This window comes from Rhinoraja longicauda, chromosome 33 (assembly GCF_053455715.1).
Source record: "Rhinoraja longicauda isolate Sanriku21f chromosome 33, sRhiLon1.1, whole genome shotgun sequence".
Lineage (NCBI taxonomy): Eukaryota > Metazoa > Chordata > Chondrichthyes > Rajiformes > Arhynchobatidae > Rhinoraja > Rhinoraja longicauda.
Window position 1 is genome coordinate 17,255,652 of NC_135985.1, and position 17,950 is coordinate 17,273,601.

The 17,950-nt window shown below is 44.7% G+C and overlaps 1 protein-coding gene across 1 annotated transcript in view; it reads right to left on the reverse strand.

Moving 5' to 3' along the window:
* kif23 (kinesin family member 23) overlaps positions 1–15,730 on the reverse strand; it is a 37,966-nt gene extending 22,236 nt beyond the window's left edge. Inside the window, exons 1-7 of the mRNA XM_078427100.1 lie at positions 15,700–15,730; positions 7,081–7,147; positions 6,087–6,215; positions 5,891–5,996; positions 5,337–5,473; positions 4,456–4,571; positions 1,830–2,000 (exon numbers count right to left, since the gene is read on the reverse strand). Of these exons, the coding sequence (XP_078283226.1) occupies positions 1,830–2,000; positions 4,456–4,571; positions 5,337–5,473; positions 5,891–5,996; positions 6,087–6,215; positions 7,081–7,147; positions 15,700–15,710 (737 nt within the window). The 5' untranslated portion in view covers positions 15,711–15,730. The remainder of the gene's footprint in view (positions 1–1,829; positions 2,001–4,455; positions 4,572–5,336; positions 5,474–5,890; positions 5,997–6,086; positions 6,216–7,080; positions 7,148–15,699) is intronic.
* Between the last annotated feature and the right edge of the window lie 2,220 nt (positions 15,731–17,950).

A 17,950-nucleotide genomic window follows, 5' to 3' on the forward strand; every position in this document is an offset into this window, starting at 1 on the left:
TCAAAGTCAGAACAAAAAACACTACGTTTCCAGATTTTCCAATAAACAATATTTACAGGTGTGTAGTAGTATAATGGGTATGTTAGTAGATCAGGTCTGGAGATTAATCTGGAGACAATTTCAAATTCTATCACGGCAGTTGAGGAAATTTATATTCAATCATTAATTAGTCTGGAATAAAAAGCCATTATTAGCAAGAGTAAATTGCAGACTGCCACAAGAACTATTTTTTTGCAAGGACAGGCTCAATATGATGGTCATGTTTTATCAATTCAAAAATTATATTATGATCTTCAATCAGTAAAGAACAAATGGTTTACATGCGACACTAGAATTTGAATGTAATGCAACGTGAACAGCAAATATGAAAAAATTGTAGAAACTAAAATTTCCATCACAAAGAGCACCTCCTCCAACCTCATCTATTGCATCCGCTGCTCTAGATGTCAACTTATTTATATCGGCGAAACCAAGCGCAGGCTCGGCGATCGCTTCGCTGAACACCTGCGCTCGGTCCGCATTAACGCAACTGATCTCCCGGTGGCCCAGCACTTTAACTCCCCCTCCGATTCCCAGTCTGACCTCTCTGTCATGGGCCTCCTCCAGTGCCATAGTGAGGCCCGCCAGAAATTGGAGGAGCAGCACCTCCATATTTTGCCTGGGCAGTTTGCGGCCCGGTGGTATGAACGTCGACTTCTCCAACTTCTCTGTCCCCCCCTTCCCCTCCTCCTTCCCAGATCTCCCTCTATCTTCCTGTCTCCACCTATATCCTTCCTTTGTCCCACCCCCGACATCAGTCTGAAGAAGGGTCTCGACCCGAAACGTCACCCATTCCTTCTCTCCCGAGATGCTGCCTGACCTGCTGAGTTACTCCAGCATTTTGTGAATAAAAAGAGCTTTCCATTGAGATTGGTTGTAGTAACCCTCAGCTCAACAAGTCAATAGAATTGTGCACAAAAGGTGCAATTTGGTAATTAATTTGGGATGTCATCATCACAGATGTACAAGAAAAGCTTTGGGTTAATTGTTCTCACACTTCCATTTCAAAGCAGGATCTTACATGTTTATACATTCGCACTTTTTCTTGAATTCTTCTACAATGTCCCCATCATGCATGGCAAACAAATATCTCTATCTATATACTAAAACTCTCGTTTGTTTGTTTGTTCCTGAACTACAGCCAAAACGGTACACGATAGCGCGACAATTTTAGGCCCACCTTACTCACCGTCGTCCCTTTTGTGCCAATGGAAGAAGTTTCATTGAAATCAGTATTATATTTTTAAAGTTATTCACATTTTAAAGTTTAAATCTATCTCCTATGGAGGGGGGAGGAGAGGGTGCTGCACCAATGCAGGAGAGGTTTTGTCCCAACGGGTCCACTTGGTCTAGTTCCTAATAAAGACACAAAGTGCTGGAGTAACTTAGCGGGTCCAGGCAGCATCTCTGGGAAAAAGGATGTCTGGAGAAGGGTTCCTACACAAAGCATCTTTTATCTCCAGCGATGCTGCCTGTCATGCTGAGTTACTCCAGGACTTTGTGTCTATTATTGGTATAAACCAGCATCTGCAGTTCCTTTCTATACTCTTTATTTCTGATAGCAGCACTTTGAAACCCAACATATAAAATAAACTATAAATGTAACATCACTAACCCATCTCTGTGTTGCCTAGTCCCAAAAAAAACCAAGTCGGTCAATTTCTTTGGAAAAACAGCTGGGTTCTAGCAGCACCTTTGCAATTATTAATCTGGTAACAAGTTATTTTCAAAAGGCAGACAGACACAACTAAAACAGAAGTAATAACGTTAAAAACATTAATGCAACCTACTTTGGTTTAATTGGGTCTTGTGGCACTTCTTCCAAAAGATCATAAAGGTAGTTGTTGTAGATTTCAACATAGGAAACAAATAGACTATACACGCTGTCCTCATCAACTGCTTCAGCCTTGCAATGTTCAGGCACAGTAATCATATCTGCAAATTCTGGATCCATCCTCTGCCTGTGGAAATCATTGTTTCAACAAAAATATTTTGTGCAACACACAAAAAACTGTTAAACAGCCATGTAGCCATTGCATGATATTTGAAGAATTAATAAATCTACATTTGTGAAAATCAGCAACATTGTATATTCTGGATTTTCTTTAACTCATTTCCACATTTCCATGGTACCACCTCACCAACATGGGGTGATTATATATTTAAATAGGAACCTACACAAAACAAAAACTGTTGTTACATTTTTAAACCCAATTCTATCTTGGCTAGGTGCCGACATTACAGCAAGCTAAGTGTTGGTGAGACAAAGGACACCATTAATCCTATCCCATCCAAGGACAACTCACTCAGAATTGGTATCCAATTAAATATTTTCTCCATGTATCTTCTGTGCAAAATATACACAAAAGTGGTCCATTCAAGGCAAGAAAGTACATCATGATGCTGGAAGCCACCATAATGCTACAAGCTATTTTGGATTTGTTCTCTACATCCATGAAGAAAATATAAAGTGAAAGTGGATTTTCCCCAGGTACTCCAGTTTCTTCCAAAATCCCAAAGGCGTGCCGGTCAGTGGGTTAATTGACCACTGAAAATGGCCTCTAGTGTGTAGGTGAATGGCAGCATCTGGGATGGAATTGATATGTAAGGGGAAGGAGATTAAAGTAGGAAGTGTGAATGATTAGAAACAAGGAACTGCAGACGCTGGTTTAGAGGAAATGACTCCAGTGCTTCAGTGACTCAGCAAATCAGACAGCATCACTGGAGAACATGGATAGGTGACTTTTCAGGTCAAAACCTTTCTTCAGACTGATTGTATGGAGTGATCACAACTGTTCTGTGAAACGGTCGCCGAGTCTACACTTGATCTCGCCAATGTACACAAGATGACATTGGGAACACTTGATGCAGTAGATAAGGTGCACATGAACCCCCCCTCACCTGCATGGACTCCTGGGATGGAGACGAGGGAGTAGGTATATAGACACGTGTTACATCTCCTGTGGTTGCTGGGGAAAGTACCTGGGGAGGGGGTGGTTTGTGTGAGAAATTAATGAACCAAGGAGTTGTGGAGGCTGCGGTCAATGCGGAAGGTGGTGGAAATAGGGACATGTGACTGGCGGTAGCAGAAATGTTGGAGGATGATAGGTGAGGAACAAAACAGGTTTACAAAAGGAGGAAATGTCAGAATCGAATAACTCATCTTGGGAGTTGGGGATAGTGTCTTTGCAAGAGGCAGGGTGGGTGGAAGAGGTCAAGATTACCGTAGGGGTCAGTAGGTTTGCAGTAGACATCAGTCGATCGTCTATCTCATGTGATTGAGAGGAGAGACCAAGAAAGGGGAGAGAGGTATCAGAGATCGTCCAGGTGAAGTTGAGGGCAGGGAGGACGTTAGTTGTGAAGTTAATGATAAAAAACAAGTTCTACACAAGTGCAAGAGGTAGTCCCAATACAGTCATTGGCGCAGCAGAGAAAGAGTTGGGGGATGATGCCAGTTTACAGTTGAAACAAGGACTGTTCAACGTAACAGAAAGGCAGGCTTGGCTGAGACTCATCACTACTCTTTTAACCTGCAAAAAGTAAGGGGAAATCAAAGAAGTTGTTGAGGGTGAGGATAAGTCTTGCCAGGCAGAGTGTTAGTAGAGGGAAATCAATTGGGTCTCTGTTAGGGGAAGAACTGGAGGACCTCAAGGCCTTCCCAGTGGGGGATGGAGGAGAAAGGAACTGGACATCCAAGGTAAAGATGAGGCAATAGGGGCCTAGAAATTGAAAGATATTGTAGAGTTGATGGGCGTGTGAGGTGTCTTGGAGGTAGTTTGGAAGGGACTAGATAAAGGAGGGGGTGGAGGGAAATAGGATGTAATCAAGGTATGTGGAAAGAAGTTCAGTGGGACAGGAGCAGGCAGAAACAATGAGTCTGCCGGGAGTCCTGTTTGTAGACTATGGAAATCTTGCAAAGCGGGCAGAGGAGACACGGGGGAGCGATAAGGTTTGAGGCTGTGGAGGGGTTCAGAGGTGATGAGATCAGAACAGTCTGGGAGATGGTGGCCTGGTGTTCGTCTGTGGAGTCACAGTCAAGGGGCAGGAGTCAGGAGTTATCCGTGAGCTGGTGCCTGGCCTCAGGACGGTAAATGTTAGCCTGCTAGGCTAAATGGCACCTCCCTTGTGGTCATGTTTAATAACAAAGTTGGGATGTTGTTGAGTTAACGGAGGGCTGCGCAATTTAGGATGGGGCAAGAGTGGAATGGGCAAAGGGAATGGAGAAGTCAATACGATTTACATCATTCTGGCAGTTGGTAATAAAATGGTCCAGAGAGGGCAAGAGGAAATTAGTTGATAGTCAACATGGACTCAGTGGGGCAAGGGCCTTTTTCCATGCTCTCTCTCTATATATGACATGATAACAACCTATTTACCAAAGGTGTTCAGCAAGGCTCGAGCATAGGTTTTAATTACCTGGAGGACATGACCTTTGGAGTTGCATTTGGCTGGGCATCTCGTCTCTGACGCTCCAACAGAGCATCAACTTCATTCTGTACCTCCATTGCATTCTTATCATCTGGTTTGAAAACCTGCACATTGGATACATCATCCAAAATTATGTCGCTCAACTTTTAAGTCTGCATACATTAATAAGATTTCTGGATAAGGTCATGGATGAAGAATGAGCAGCCGACCAGCTGTTCACCACAAAGTGCAACATTGAATAGAGGCCAACTTGTCCAATAATTATTACTCATTAACCTAAGAGATAGGACCCTTGTTTTTTGTGCCACATGTCAATAATTTTAGGCACAAGATGTGGGATTGACACCACAATTGCCTACCTGGTTGACAATAAGCCAGATCAAGTAAAAAATGTGTAGGTTGCAAAAATATATCAGTAGACTGATTAGGCGTGCAAAATGAAACTCAAAATGAGCAAGTACATGGCAAAACATTGGGAGAATCTAAATAGGTCAAGGCAATGCACAATTAATGATAGAATAGCATATTTAGATGAAGGAAACACAAAAGGCACAGATCCCTGAAGGTAATGAGACGGATGGAAATGGTGGCATTCCAAACTCTTTATTAGCTGCACAACACAGTGAGACGAGGGAGGTGATGCCAGACTTGTGTCAAAACACTAGTTAGATCATATATATAAATATATAATTGCATACTGTTATTGTCATACTACAGAAAGGTGCAATTGTGCTGAGAGGGGTCACAAATAACATTTACAAGGACATTGCCAAAATCAGTCATTTTTAGCTTAACATTCCCTGCCTGTTTTTGTGTGGTCTCCCTCTCTGATAAAGTGCTTTTGGATGTTGTTAAACAAAAATACTTACATAGCGCTTTGCTTGGAATGGTCCAATGCTGCAAAAGATCATGTCCAAGCACCGGGGCAGAAGACCTCCATCGCCAGGCGACCCCGTCATTGTGTGCGTTTTCCCACTTCCAGTAACACCATACGTAAACAGGAGCCCTGAAGGACAACCAGCGTGCAGTTATGTACAGCAACACTTCCCTCCCCCCACCATAACTACATTAGAAAATATAACTGTACCATATTCAATTTTGAGAAACAAAATATAGGACTCTGGTTATTTATGTAGTAAATGCGAAACTGTAAACAGTACAAATCCAGATAATGTTAAAATGGTGTCATTAAGCACAAAAAAAAACTGGATTTTGAAAGTTTTAAATCTGGTTCAGAACTCCAATTGTAGACTATGTGTAAATTCACTATACAAGTTTATAGTTTAAGCAGATGCATTAATATTTAAATGATTTCTCAAAAAAAAGGGTAGACTATGCAAACTTTCTTTGACAAAAACCATGGTTGTATTCCTGGTGTTAAAACGGTGAAACTATCATGTATTATATCACCCAACAGACATACCATTTTTCCCATGAATCAAATCTTCTACAAGGGGCTGTGCAACAGTATTGAATAGTTCCTTCTGAGTAGTATAGGCACCAAACACTTCTTTAAAAGAATACTGCATCTAAAAATAGAATCAGAAAATTTAATATCACATTGCAGAAATGTCCACAAAATAAGAGATTATTGCATACAGCTCCATATTTCAAGTTACCTCTTTGAATTCTCCATTTCTGTTGACTTTAATCCCATCAGGGGGATGAAGCTGTATCGTGGTATTACTGATACCTTCAACACAACATGCATCATCTCCTGCAGTCAGTGGGCGTACACGACAATACACCTGTCAACCAACGTGAATGCCAAGAAATTATTAGTTTTTAAAAAAGCACAAGTTCTAATTTAACGCATTGCACTATGTAGCTGAACCCCCAATACACAGGATCAAGAGAATCCACAGGGTGAATTGTCAAAGGTACAACAATAGCATTCCCAAATACAGAATGCAAATTCAAACAGTATTAGAAATCAAACATTTGCTATTCACAGCACGCTGATAGGTCTGAAAACAAAAGTCAATCATATAGTATGGAAAATAACCAGTTATTGACTCACTCAAAATTCAATCCAATTGAACCCTCCTCATTGCCTCAATCCTTGATGTTTTATCTCCTTCTTCAGGTACTCATCCAATTTGCTTCTGATAGCTTATATAAAATCATAAAACCACATAGGGCATTCCAAGCTTTAACTTTTGTTGTTTTGCCACTCATCTTTTGTACCCCTACTTAGAATCAGCCTTTCATTCAAGGAAACATCATCTTGTCATTTACTTTATGTAAATATTTTATGATTTCAAAACCTGGCAAATCTCCAAATCTTCTCTGCGTTAAGTGAATTCAAGTAACCATGAATCCTCACTGGAAACATCCAAAAAAAAAAATCTGGATTCTTAACGTAACATATTTAACACAAAGGCCAAATATGGACAATGCTCAAGACCAAGCTGATCCAGCACTTTAAATTTAGCAATTCATTCAAGCTTCAACAAATATCAATGAAAAAAAGGCTGGATTTAAATTAAAACACATTAAATTGAAAAGTTCTTACAACCTTAATCAATGCAGGAAGAATTTATTTCAAAACCATTTCAAATAATCAGTTAGTAGCTTAATTAATTTGGAAAGAAATGTTTTCCTGGAACTTACGCCAACTGGATCCTTGGGGCGATTATTTGATGGCTTCTTTACATGCCGTCTAGGTGTCTGCAGCCGCCTAGGACAAGATTTAACCAAATTAAAATTAGAATTAGATTCCATCACGCAAGATGGCTCAAATAACTTCACATTAAATGTTGTCTTAATTTGAAAGCATATTAGATTTAGGAAGACAATAGTATGAATTTTTCATAGAGGATGGATTTATGAACACAAATCAGCTATTGTTGTATGCAGAATAGCAAAGTTGTGTCAGTTTACTGGATTTGTAATGTATTGATCAGGCTCAATAACTTAGTGACAACAAGTGCACAGTAGTTGAGGAATTGAAACTAGTTAATTCTGGATTTCATTAAGCTAATGTTATGGTGATTGTGAAAGGTACAAAAACCTATTTGTTTCATTTCTGAAAGCTGCCTTTTTTAATCCAGACCCAAATCAATATGTTTAAACTGTCTCTTAACTGCACCCTGAAAATGTCTCTCAAACCATTCAGGTCAAGCACAAATAAGGATGCTGGCCTAACTACCAAACCACAAATTCCAAAATCACATGAAAAGAAAAACAATAAATCAGAACAAGTAAACAGAGATCTATAACGATAGCACAATTTGGCTGGGATACATGTTGAATAAGCCAGCCACTAGTTTGAAGGAGAAGTAGTTAATTTTGGGACAAGGTCCCAATTGTCAACACTTCAGCATTAATGATGTAATTGGGTTCCAACAAAACTAGGCAGTGATATATAGGGCATAAAATGGACATATTACATTAAATTAGTTTCTGCCTATATGCTATTACATGCTCATTTGAAATACCTATCAGAAGGATTCTTTGAGTAATACCTCATATTTAGGAAAGACGAGGAGCAATTGTGAATGCAGATGATCGACTATATAAGATTAGTTGACTATATCTGCACAAAAGCATTGACATCAGCTTGTACATTCTGCTAGCCATGTCTAAGCGAAGCTAGAAGACAATAATAAGAATGTCTTACAATCCTCAATAACACATGTTTTTTTGCAGAAGCACCCTTCGTAATTGGCCAAGTAATGACTAGTACATTGCATCGAGGAGAACAGCAGTATATACCATAATAGGCTCTAACCAAATGCCACAAGCAATGCGGCGCATTACTTATCTACAGAGAATGTGGACAAATCTATAGCCATACAATCAGCAGCTAAGTTACCTGCAGCCAACTTAGAAGACTTAAGGGCCTGTCCCACTTAGGCAATTTTAAGGCAACTGCCAGCGACTAGGCTGTCGCTGACAGTTCACCGCGGTGATGATCGTGAGGAGTCTTCAAAGAATCGTAGTGGATCTCGGCGCGTCGCTGAGAAATCAACCGGTATGAAATTTCTCGGCGACAGCTGGCTTGTCGCCAGGTATCGTTGCTTATTGCGGGAGCTGTCGCATGCTAGGTTGTCTTAGATGCATTTAGAAGCACGTAATATTAAATTAAGTAATTTGATGATACCATAAAATACTTGTGTTTAACCAATTTATTTACCGTCAGGACATTTGACAGGTAGATTGGAGGCGACAGTTTGACGGCCAGGTAAGCGTTGGGAATGTTTGCGATGTTTATGGCCATCAGCGATTACATTTAAAGTAGGCTCCCAACCCAGATATGCAACCCAGAAACCAGATATGCATCTCCCGTACATTTTCAAAGAATGCCCACACTCCGCACAAAAATCCATTTAACCACGTTTAAAATTAAATTTCTTAACACTGCTATTAATAAACTGGAAGTCAGTCCAGTTTATGCCTTGTTACCGTGAAGCTTCGTTTTCAAGTAACCCGGGCAAAATGTTATATTTCAAAACTCTCAAGTAATTACCGACTGTTCAGTGATTTCAGCGAAAATTAGGACGCCAGAGAAGCATTGATAAGCGTGGGAATTTCGCAATGTTTCTGAAAATGGTGTAATCTCGACCTGACTCGGCATTGTCGTAGTCATTGTCGTAGTCCAAAAGAAAATGTTGGCGATCTGCTACGACTTTGACAGTCGCCTAAAAAATCGCCTAAGTGGGACAGGCCCTTTAGAACAAGGTGCTACAAACGAGTTAGTGCTGCCCTATTTGTCATTTCCTTTTTATCCCCTTCTAGCAGTTTCTGTTCAGGCGCTTATTACAAATATTCTACATTCCATTTCTTTATCAAAGCTTGCACGTGACCGAGGTGAGGCAGTTACCCATGTGAACAAGAGAAGCTTATAATGCGAGACAACACGAGTGTGCAAAACTATGGCAGATGGAATGCAGTGCGGGAAAATGTCAACTACACAAACATGACTTGTATAACCTTGAATTAATATGGGTTAAGATTATTTGATTGATTTAGTTATTGGTAGGTTAGGTAAACAAAACACTTTCTATCATCAGTGGAGTTAGAACAAGAGGACGTAATTTTAAAAATTATGGCAGGTCTATTTAACAACGAAATCGGGAATTAATTAATTTACTCAATGCAGGTATTGGTGGCGAGCTGAGCATTTAATGCCCGCTGTTAAATGTCCTTTCAATGGTAATGGTGAATCTCTTGTTGGTTTGCAAAAAGATTCCTTCAGTTTTAGTAGGAGTAGCAGAATTTAGACTCAATTAATTAATGCAGCTCATTTCCAAGTCAGGATAGTGCGCAGCTTGTCAGGGAAATGGCAAATATGTAGTCGCATTCCTAACAGGCACTGTTCTCAGCCTTCGAGTTGGAAGTTGCAGATTAGGAATTCTTGTTGTAGAAGCCTTAGCGAGTCACTACAACGAATCTTGTTGCTTTATAAAACATCTGATAGGAACAAGACATGGGTGGCAAATAATGTAGGAAAAAGGCAGGTAAAGCAAAGTTTAACACACCGATCAGTTGCAGGTTCTACAAATTAAATGGCCAGTTCCTGCTCCCATGATTATTTGACATTCTGACTAGTTTTGGCAGAAAATAAAAACTTAAATCTGAAAATAAGAACAGGAATCACTGGGGATACATCATGACAAATGGGATAAACAAGCACATGGTAGTTGCAGCAAACAATCAAATAGTGATAACAGGATAAATTCAAGAGAAGTTTATTGACATATACACATGTATGGTGAGGTACAGGTACAATGAAAATCTTGGCTCCCCTACCCTGGGGAAAAGACTGTGCCCTCAGCATGTATAAATCTCAATAAGGTCTCCACTCAGCTTCCTACGCTCCATAGAATAATGACCCAGCCCATCCACATTTCAAATCTTCAAACTCCCAACATCCTCGCAAATATTTTCTGCACCGTTTCCAGTTTAATGACATCCTTCTTTTAGTAAGGTGACCAAAATTGTACACTGTACTCAGCAGGTCGGGTCACATTTGTGGGAAGAGAAAGATTTAATGTTTTGGGCTGAAGACTGTCAGTACTGAGCTTCACCCATAGAAATAGACACTCAGTTTTGCCAATTTAGTTCCATTTATACATGTATTTGTGTGGGTTGAGTTTGGTTGGGAGGCAGTTTCGGCACATGGTTCCTATTTACAGAAGGCGGTGAGGGATCAAGGCTGGCCAAAATGAACCTGCATTCAAGAGAGAGCTAGATAGAACTCTTAAGGATAGCGGAGTCAGTGATATGGGGAGAAGGCAGGAACGGGGTACTGATTGAGAATGATCAACCATGATCACATTGAATGGTGGTGCTGGCTCGAGGGGCCGAATGGCCTACTCCTGCACCTATTGTCTATTGAAGCACATGCAATTGTTTACAAATTATATTTCTGGATATGGCCAATGCAAAGTGGGGAGAAAATCAATATTAACTAACCATTGTTTTATTCTTTCAAAATGCTGAGTTTGTAAATACCATGCACAGTACTACTGGAGAGACCCCATTTTTAATTAACATGCTTTCTTTTAAAGAGTTAACAGAACAGCGGCTGCTGTAATAGAGCTTTATCATCAAGGGATTGGAGGGAAGATCCCGCGTGGCTGAACCAATCGCAGTGAAGACGATTGAAAGCAAGGCTACATCATTACCCAGCACTTTTTGCAATCTTTCTCAAGGCAATGCTATATCTCGCTTTCAACAAACTTCCTGCACAAGTGCAGTTAACCTTCAAAACTAATAAAGAACTGTTCAATTCACAGCGACTGCACTCCAAAACCAGTTGAAGCTGAAGCACGTGGACAAACTCAGAGGACGAGCTTCAGTCATTAAAGAAAGACACATTCACTGAAGCACAAGGTGGGTCTTGAACTTAACAATGACAAGACAAAGCACTTTACTAATCAACCAATTCAGGCTATAAATACCACCCTCCAACAATAAAGGTTCATGACAAGACTCAGGCAAACAGATTATTTTTCATCTATCTGGAACCAGCTCTCAAAGGCAGACACCAGTGACTAAATTCATCAGTGGGCCAATCTAGGTCGATTGAAGAAGAGTTTGAAAATTAAACTTCATACATCGCAAAACTCACGGCCTAATGGGCTGGCTCTCTTATATGCTTCCATGATCTGGATCATCTGTAACAGGCCAAAAGATACCACCAACATAGTCTCAGCAAAATCGCCAGCACTGAAACCCTAGTTAAATATCATCAATCATCTCAGTGAAACACCTTATTTGAATGGTTGACACCAGACTCTTACAGTAGACAATACATACCAAATTCTGTCATTGGAAAAAAAATCTAGTTGGGAAAGGGGAAACGATTCAATGTCATCCTTGCATTAGTATTGCATTCTTGAAATCAATGAATCCAAACTCCAATCCATGCATCAAGTGCACACAAACACCATCATAAAGTGGAAGGTGTGCAACCTCCGCGTGCATTAACCATTTCATCTAGATTGATCCCTGGGATGGCGGGACTTTCATATGAAGAAAGACTGGATAGACTAGGCTTGTACTCGCTGGAATTTAGAAGACTGAGGGGGGATCTTATAGAAACATATAAAATTCTTAAGGGGTTGGAGAGGCTAGATGCGGGAAGATTGTTCCCGATGTTGGGGAGTCCAGAACCAGGGGTCACAGCTTAAGATTAAGGGGGAAGTCTTTTAGGACCGAGATGAGAAAACATTTCTTCACACAGGGAGTGGTGAGTCTGTGGAATTCTCTGCCACAGAAGGTAGTTGAGGCCAGTTCATTGGCTATATTTAAGAGGGAGTTAGTTAGATGTGGCCCTTTTTGCTAAAGGGATCAGGGGGTATGGAGAGAAGGCAGGTACAGGTTACTGAGCTGGATGATCAGCCATGATCATATTGAATGGCGGTGCAGGCTCGAAGGGCCGAATGGCCTACTCCTGCACCTATTTTCTATGTTTCTATGTTTCATCAGAAAAGGAATGTAAGCAAGTCTCCTCAAATGGAGGGACTGCTAACACAACATCAAATGTGCAAAAGCAAACCTAATATACAACATTTCAATCTTTTATAAAGAGAGGAACAAGGAACTAGATGCCAATTTACAACTTAAAAACCAAGACGAACACTTCATCAAACTTCACAATTCAGACTTCTTTTATCCTTCTCACACCTTTTGTCTTTTTACTTCTGGGGTTCGTCCAACCATCTGCCTATTAAATATCTCCCTCACGTGTCTCCACCCATCACTTGCCAGGCTTTGTCTTGCCCCTCCTCTTTCAGCTTTCCACACCCTCCACCACAATCAGCCTGAAGGGCCCTGACACAAAACGTCACCTCTCCATATTCCCCAGAGATGATATCCAGCAGTGTGTGTTTTTTCTGTATAAATATCAGTTGGTTTCTAGTTGGTTAACTGATTACTGTCCGTGTAGAGTGCAGCTGTTGTTCCAATACGAGAATCCTTTAATTATAAAATATTTCATGACAAAATCTCCAGGTACCTGTACCGGCACAGTAGCGCAGCGGTAGAGTTGCTGCTTTACAGCAAATGCAGCGCCAGAGACTCAGGTTCGATCCTGACTACGGGTGCTGCACTGTAAGGAGTTTGTACGTTCTCCCCGTGACCTGCGTGGGTTTTCTCCGAGATCTTCGGTTTCCTCCCACACTCCAAAGACATACAGGTATGTAGGTTAATTGGCTGGGTAAATGTAAAAAAAAATTGTCCCTAGTGGGTGTAGGATAGTGTTAATGTACAGGGATCACTGGGCGGCACGGACTTGGAGGGCCGAAAAGGCCTGTTTCCGGCTGTATATATATGATATGATATATGACTCTGGTGTTCTAACATCCAAAAGGCAGGATTAGCCATAAGGCAAACATTATTACTCCAGGCAACTTGATATGGTCGCGAATGCAACAAAGTGACATGGTCAATGAATACAAGACACCTGACTACTAATACCCCCTCACACCCTTGACCACCAGATCATCTTGTGTATCATGAATAAAATCTGTAATGAATAACACATCTGTTCACATATCCTAAGTACAAGGATTTGCTTCTAACCCCAATAATGCTATATTATTTGCTTCCATATGATCCATCTCATGTAAATTTTGTGGCCTTCACAAACAACCACATTTGCTGCTTCTTCATCATTGAATAAATTCTAAAATAAGAAAAACTCATTGGTAGAAGGAAGGCCGGCAAGTTATTGCAAATGTAAATTATATATGAAAATATGCCCAGGAATCCAACGGACACGTCTACATTGTACTCAACAGCATTCCTGAAATGACACAGCACTTAAGAACTATGTAACAGAAAACACAATGATGACAAGTATATGCAAATCAAATAATTTGTCATATAACAGAACGATAAGATGGATATTCTGTTTATTCCAATTAATCCCATTCTCCCTACTCATTCCTTGTCTCACCAATTTTCCCTTTATTTATCAATTTGGAAAGTTATTAATTTAGCTCCCACCACTCAGTCAGTAGATGCCAAAAAAACTAGCCTATGAGGTTTTACTTTAATCCTGTTGGGCTGTAAAGTGCCAAAGCAGAATGTGGAGCACTTCTTCCAGCTTGCGTGTGGCCTCACTCACTCTGGCAATGGAGGCAGCCCAGGACAGAAAGGTCAGAATGCAAATGGGAAGAGGAGTTAAAATGGTTAGAAACCAGGAGATACAGCAGGCCTTTGCAGATATTCACTAGGCTACCATTTACCAATCAAACCATACTCACCGGTATCAACCTACTCCTTGTTCCATCTATTCTCTTTCCCTCCTCCCCACCCAATCAGTCTAAAGAATGGTGCTGACCCAGAACATCACCTATCCATGTTCTCCAGAGATGCTGTGTGGCCCACTGAGTTACTCCAGCACATTGTGTTTTCAAATACTGGCCTCCCTTTTCACCCTTTATTGTTAGGTTGTTTCACTAACTGAAAGTGCTTTACAAATGCAAAACTTTAAACCAGAGACAACTTTGCTTCTGAAAAAAAGGGAACTTGTGAGAGTGACCAAAGTAGATAAAAAGTTAATTATTCAGCAGAGCAGAGGAACAACATATTCTCCTGTTGATACATCAGTTCATTCACGATACTATTTAAGTACAGGATGGTGCCATTTGCTCCCAGTTAGAAGAAAACTTGCTTAAAGAAAAAGAACAAAATCCAGAGACATCGTCAGCAAGGCATAAGTTCTGATCATACGATGAAACACAATGTAAACAGACTGGTGGATCGTTGGTATTCTCGATCATAGAACACCATGGAGCTCCATCATTGATTACATTGAAATCTGAAATCAATAGATTTCTAGATATTAAAGGAATCAATTAATATTGGGGAGGTTAGAGAGAGAACAAAGTGTAGCTGAAGATCGGCCCCTCGGTCTTAATGAGTGGCAGAGTAGCCTAGAGGTGTCAAATGGGCCTACTAGTTATATACATTCCCCCTGATAGCAAAACAAAACTACTCATATTTCCAAGTGAACATTTAGTTAACTAACATAAATAAAGAGCTACCTAAAGTAAAACGATTTTTAAAAATTGGCGACCATGTGTTTAAACAGTTAACTGAAATGGCTGTGGTTAAAAAGGTGATCATTCGCTTAAACTGAAGCTATTATTTTTTTAAATTCACTTTTTTAACCAGAGGTCATTGATTTATAACGTTAGCATTTTAACATTTTTGCGCCTTTTAGGTAAGAAATCACCGGGGCACATTTAAAATCAGCAAACTCATCTCTTCACTCACAGTGTAAGAAAATAACTGCAGATGCCGGTACAAATCGAAAGTATTTATTCACAAAATGCTGGAGTAACTCAGCAGGTCAGGCAGCATCTCGGGAGAGAAGGGTTGGTTTAAAAAGATTGACAAATCAATGATCACTGGTTGTTAAAAGTTAAGGAGAACACTGATCGTTAGCAGGTAAACCGCTGGCGACCTGTCCTGGGGATGGAGAGTAATATAAGAAGATAACTGCAGATGCTGGTATAAATCGACGGTATTTATTCACAAAATGCTGGAGTAACTCAGCAGGTCAGGCAGCATCTCGGGAGAGAGGGAATGGGTGACGTTTCGGGTCGAGACCCTTCTTCAGACTGATGGTTTAGTTATGTCCGCTAGTTGAAACAATTAACTAGTTTAACCGGGTGGGAAGAAGCGCGGCGCCGGAGGGGATGATGGGGGGTATTGGGGGCCGGAGAGCGGCCGTGTGGCGCCAGGGACGGGGCGGACGGGCCCGGTACTCACGCCGCCTTCATGTTGCTCCCGTCTCGTCTCCTCCCCGCCGCCGCCTCTCACCGTCGCCGCGCGCCGCCGCCAACCACCGCCTCTCACTGGGGCCGCGCGCTGCTAACCGCTGCCAACCGCCGCCCGTTCAAATCCCGCGCCTCGCATTGGCAGCTCCCGCATTGCCGCCTCCCTATTGGTCCCCATGCCCGGCCCCCCCCTCTCCCTATTGTCATTGGATAGTCCTTTATGTCAATCATTGCATCAGTCGTTTGATTGGGCAATTTCCACCCTCCCTAACCCCTTCCCTCCTCCCATTCCCCTCCTCCTCTACACCCCCCCTCCTCCACACCCCCCCCCTCCTCCACACCTCCCCCCTCCTCCACACCCCCTCCCTCCTCCACACCCCCTCCACACCTCCCCCCTCCTCCGCACCCCCCTCCCCCCTCCGCACCTCCCCTCCTCCGCACCTCCCCCTCCTCCACACCTCCCCCCTCCACACCCCCCCTCCTCCACACCTCCCTCCTCCTCCACACCTCCCCCCTCCTCCACACCCCCCTCCTTCCTCCACACCCCCTCCCTCCTCCGCACCCCCCTCCCCCCTCCACACCTCCCCCCCTCCTCCACACCTCCCCCCTCCACCGCACCTCCCCCCTCCTCCGCACCTCCCCCCCTCCTCCACACCTCCCCCCCTTCCTCCGCACCTCCCCCCCTCCTCCACACCTCCCCCCTCCTCCACACCCCCCCTCCCCCTCCACACCTCCCCCCCTCCACCGCACCTCCCCCCCCTCCTCTGCACCTCCCCCTTCTCCGCACCTCCCCCCCTCCTCCGCACCTCCCCCCTCCTCCGCACCTCCCCCCCTCCTCCACACCTCCCCCCTCCTCCACACCCCCCCCTCCTCCACACCTCCCCCTCCTCCACACCCCCCTCCCTCCTCCACACCCCCTCCCTCCTCCACACCCTCTCCACACCTCCCCCCTCCTCCACACCTCCCCCCTCCTCCGCACCCACCTCCCCCCTCCGCACCTCCCCCCCTCCACACCTCCCCCCCTCCTCCGCACCTCCCCCTCCTCCACACCACCCCCCTCCTCCTCCACACCTCCCCCCTCCTCCACACCCCCCTCCCTCCTCCACACCCCCCTCCTCCTCCACACCTCCCCCCTCCTCCACACCCCCCTCCCTCCTCCACACCCCCTCCTTCCTCCGCACCTCCCCCCCTCCTCCGCACCTCCCCCCTCCACCGCACCTCCCCCTCCTCCGCACCTCCCCCCTCCTCCGCACCTCCCCCCTCCACCGCACCTCCCCCCTCCTCCGCACCTCCCCCCCTCCTCCACACCTCCCCCCCTTCCTCCGCACCTCCCCCCCTCATCCACACCTCCCCCCTCCTCCACACCCCCCCTCCCCCTCCACACCTCCCCCCCTCCACCGCACCTCCCCCCCTCCTCTGCACCTCCCCCTTCTCCGCACCTCCCCCCCTCCTCCGCACCTCCCCCCTCCTCCGCACCTCCCCCCCTCCTCCACACCTCCCCCCTCCTCCACACCCCCCCCTCCTCCACACCTCCCCCTCCTCCACACCCCCCTCCCTCCTCCACACCCCCTCCCTCCTCCACACCCTCTCCACACCTCCCCCCTCCTCCACACCTCCCCCCTCCTCCGCACCCACCTCCCCCCTCCGCACCTCCCCCCCTCCACACCTCCCCCCCTCCTCCGCACCTCCCCCTCCTCCACACCTCCCCCCTCCACACCCCCCTCCTCCTCCACACCTCCCCCCTCCTCCACACCCCCCTCCCTCCTCCACACCCCCCTCCTCCTCCACACCTCCCCCCTCCTCCACACCCCCCTCCCTCCTCCACACCCCCTCCTTCCTCCGCACCTCCCCCCCTCCTCCGCACCTCCCCCTCCTCCACACCTTCCCCCTCCACACCTCCCCCCCTCCTCTGCACCTCCCCCCTCCTCCACACCTCCCCCCCTCCTCCACACCTCCCCCCCTCCTCCGCACCCCCCTCCCTCCTCCACACCCCCCTCCCCCCTCCACACCTCCCCCCCTCCTCCGCACCTCCCCCTCCTCCACACCTCCCCCCTCCACACCCCCCCTCCTCCTCCACACCTCCCCCCCTCCACCGCACCTCCCCCCCTCCTCTGCACCTCCCCCTTCTCCGCACCTCCCCCCCTCCTCCGCACCTCCCCCCTCCTCCGCACCTCCCCCCCATCCTCCACACCTCCCCCCTCCTCCGCACCTCCCCCCCTCATCCACACCTCCTCCACACCCCC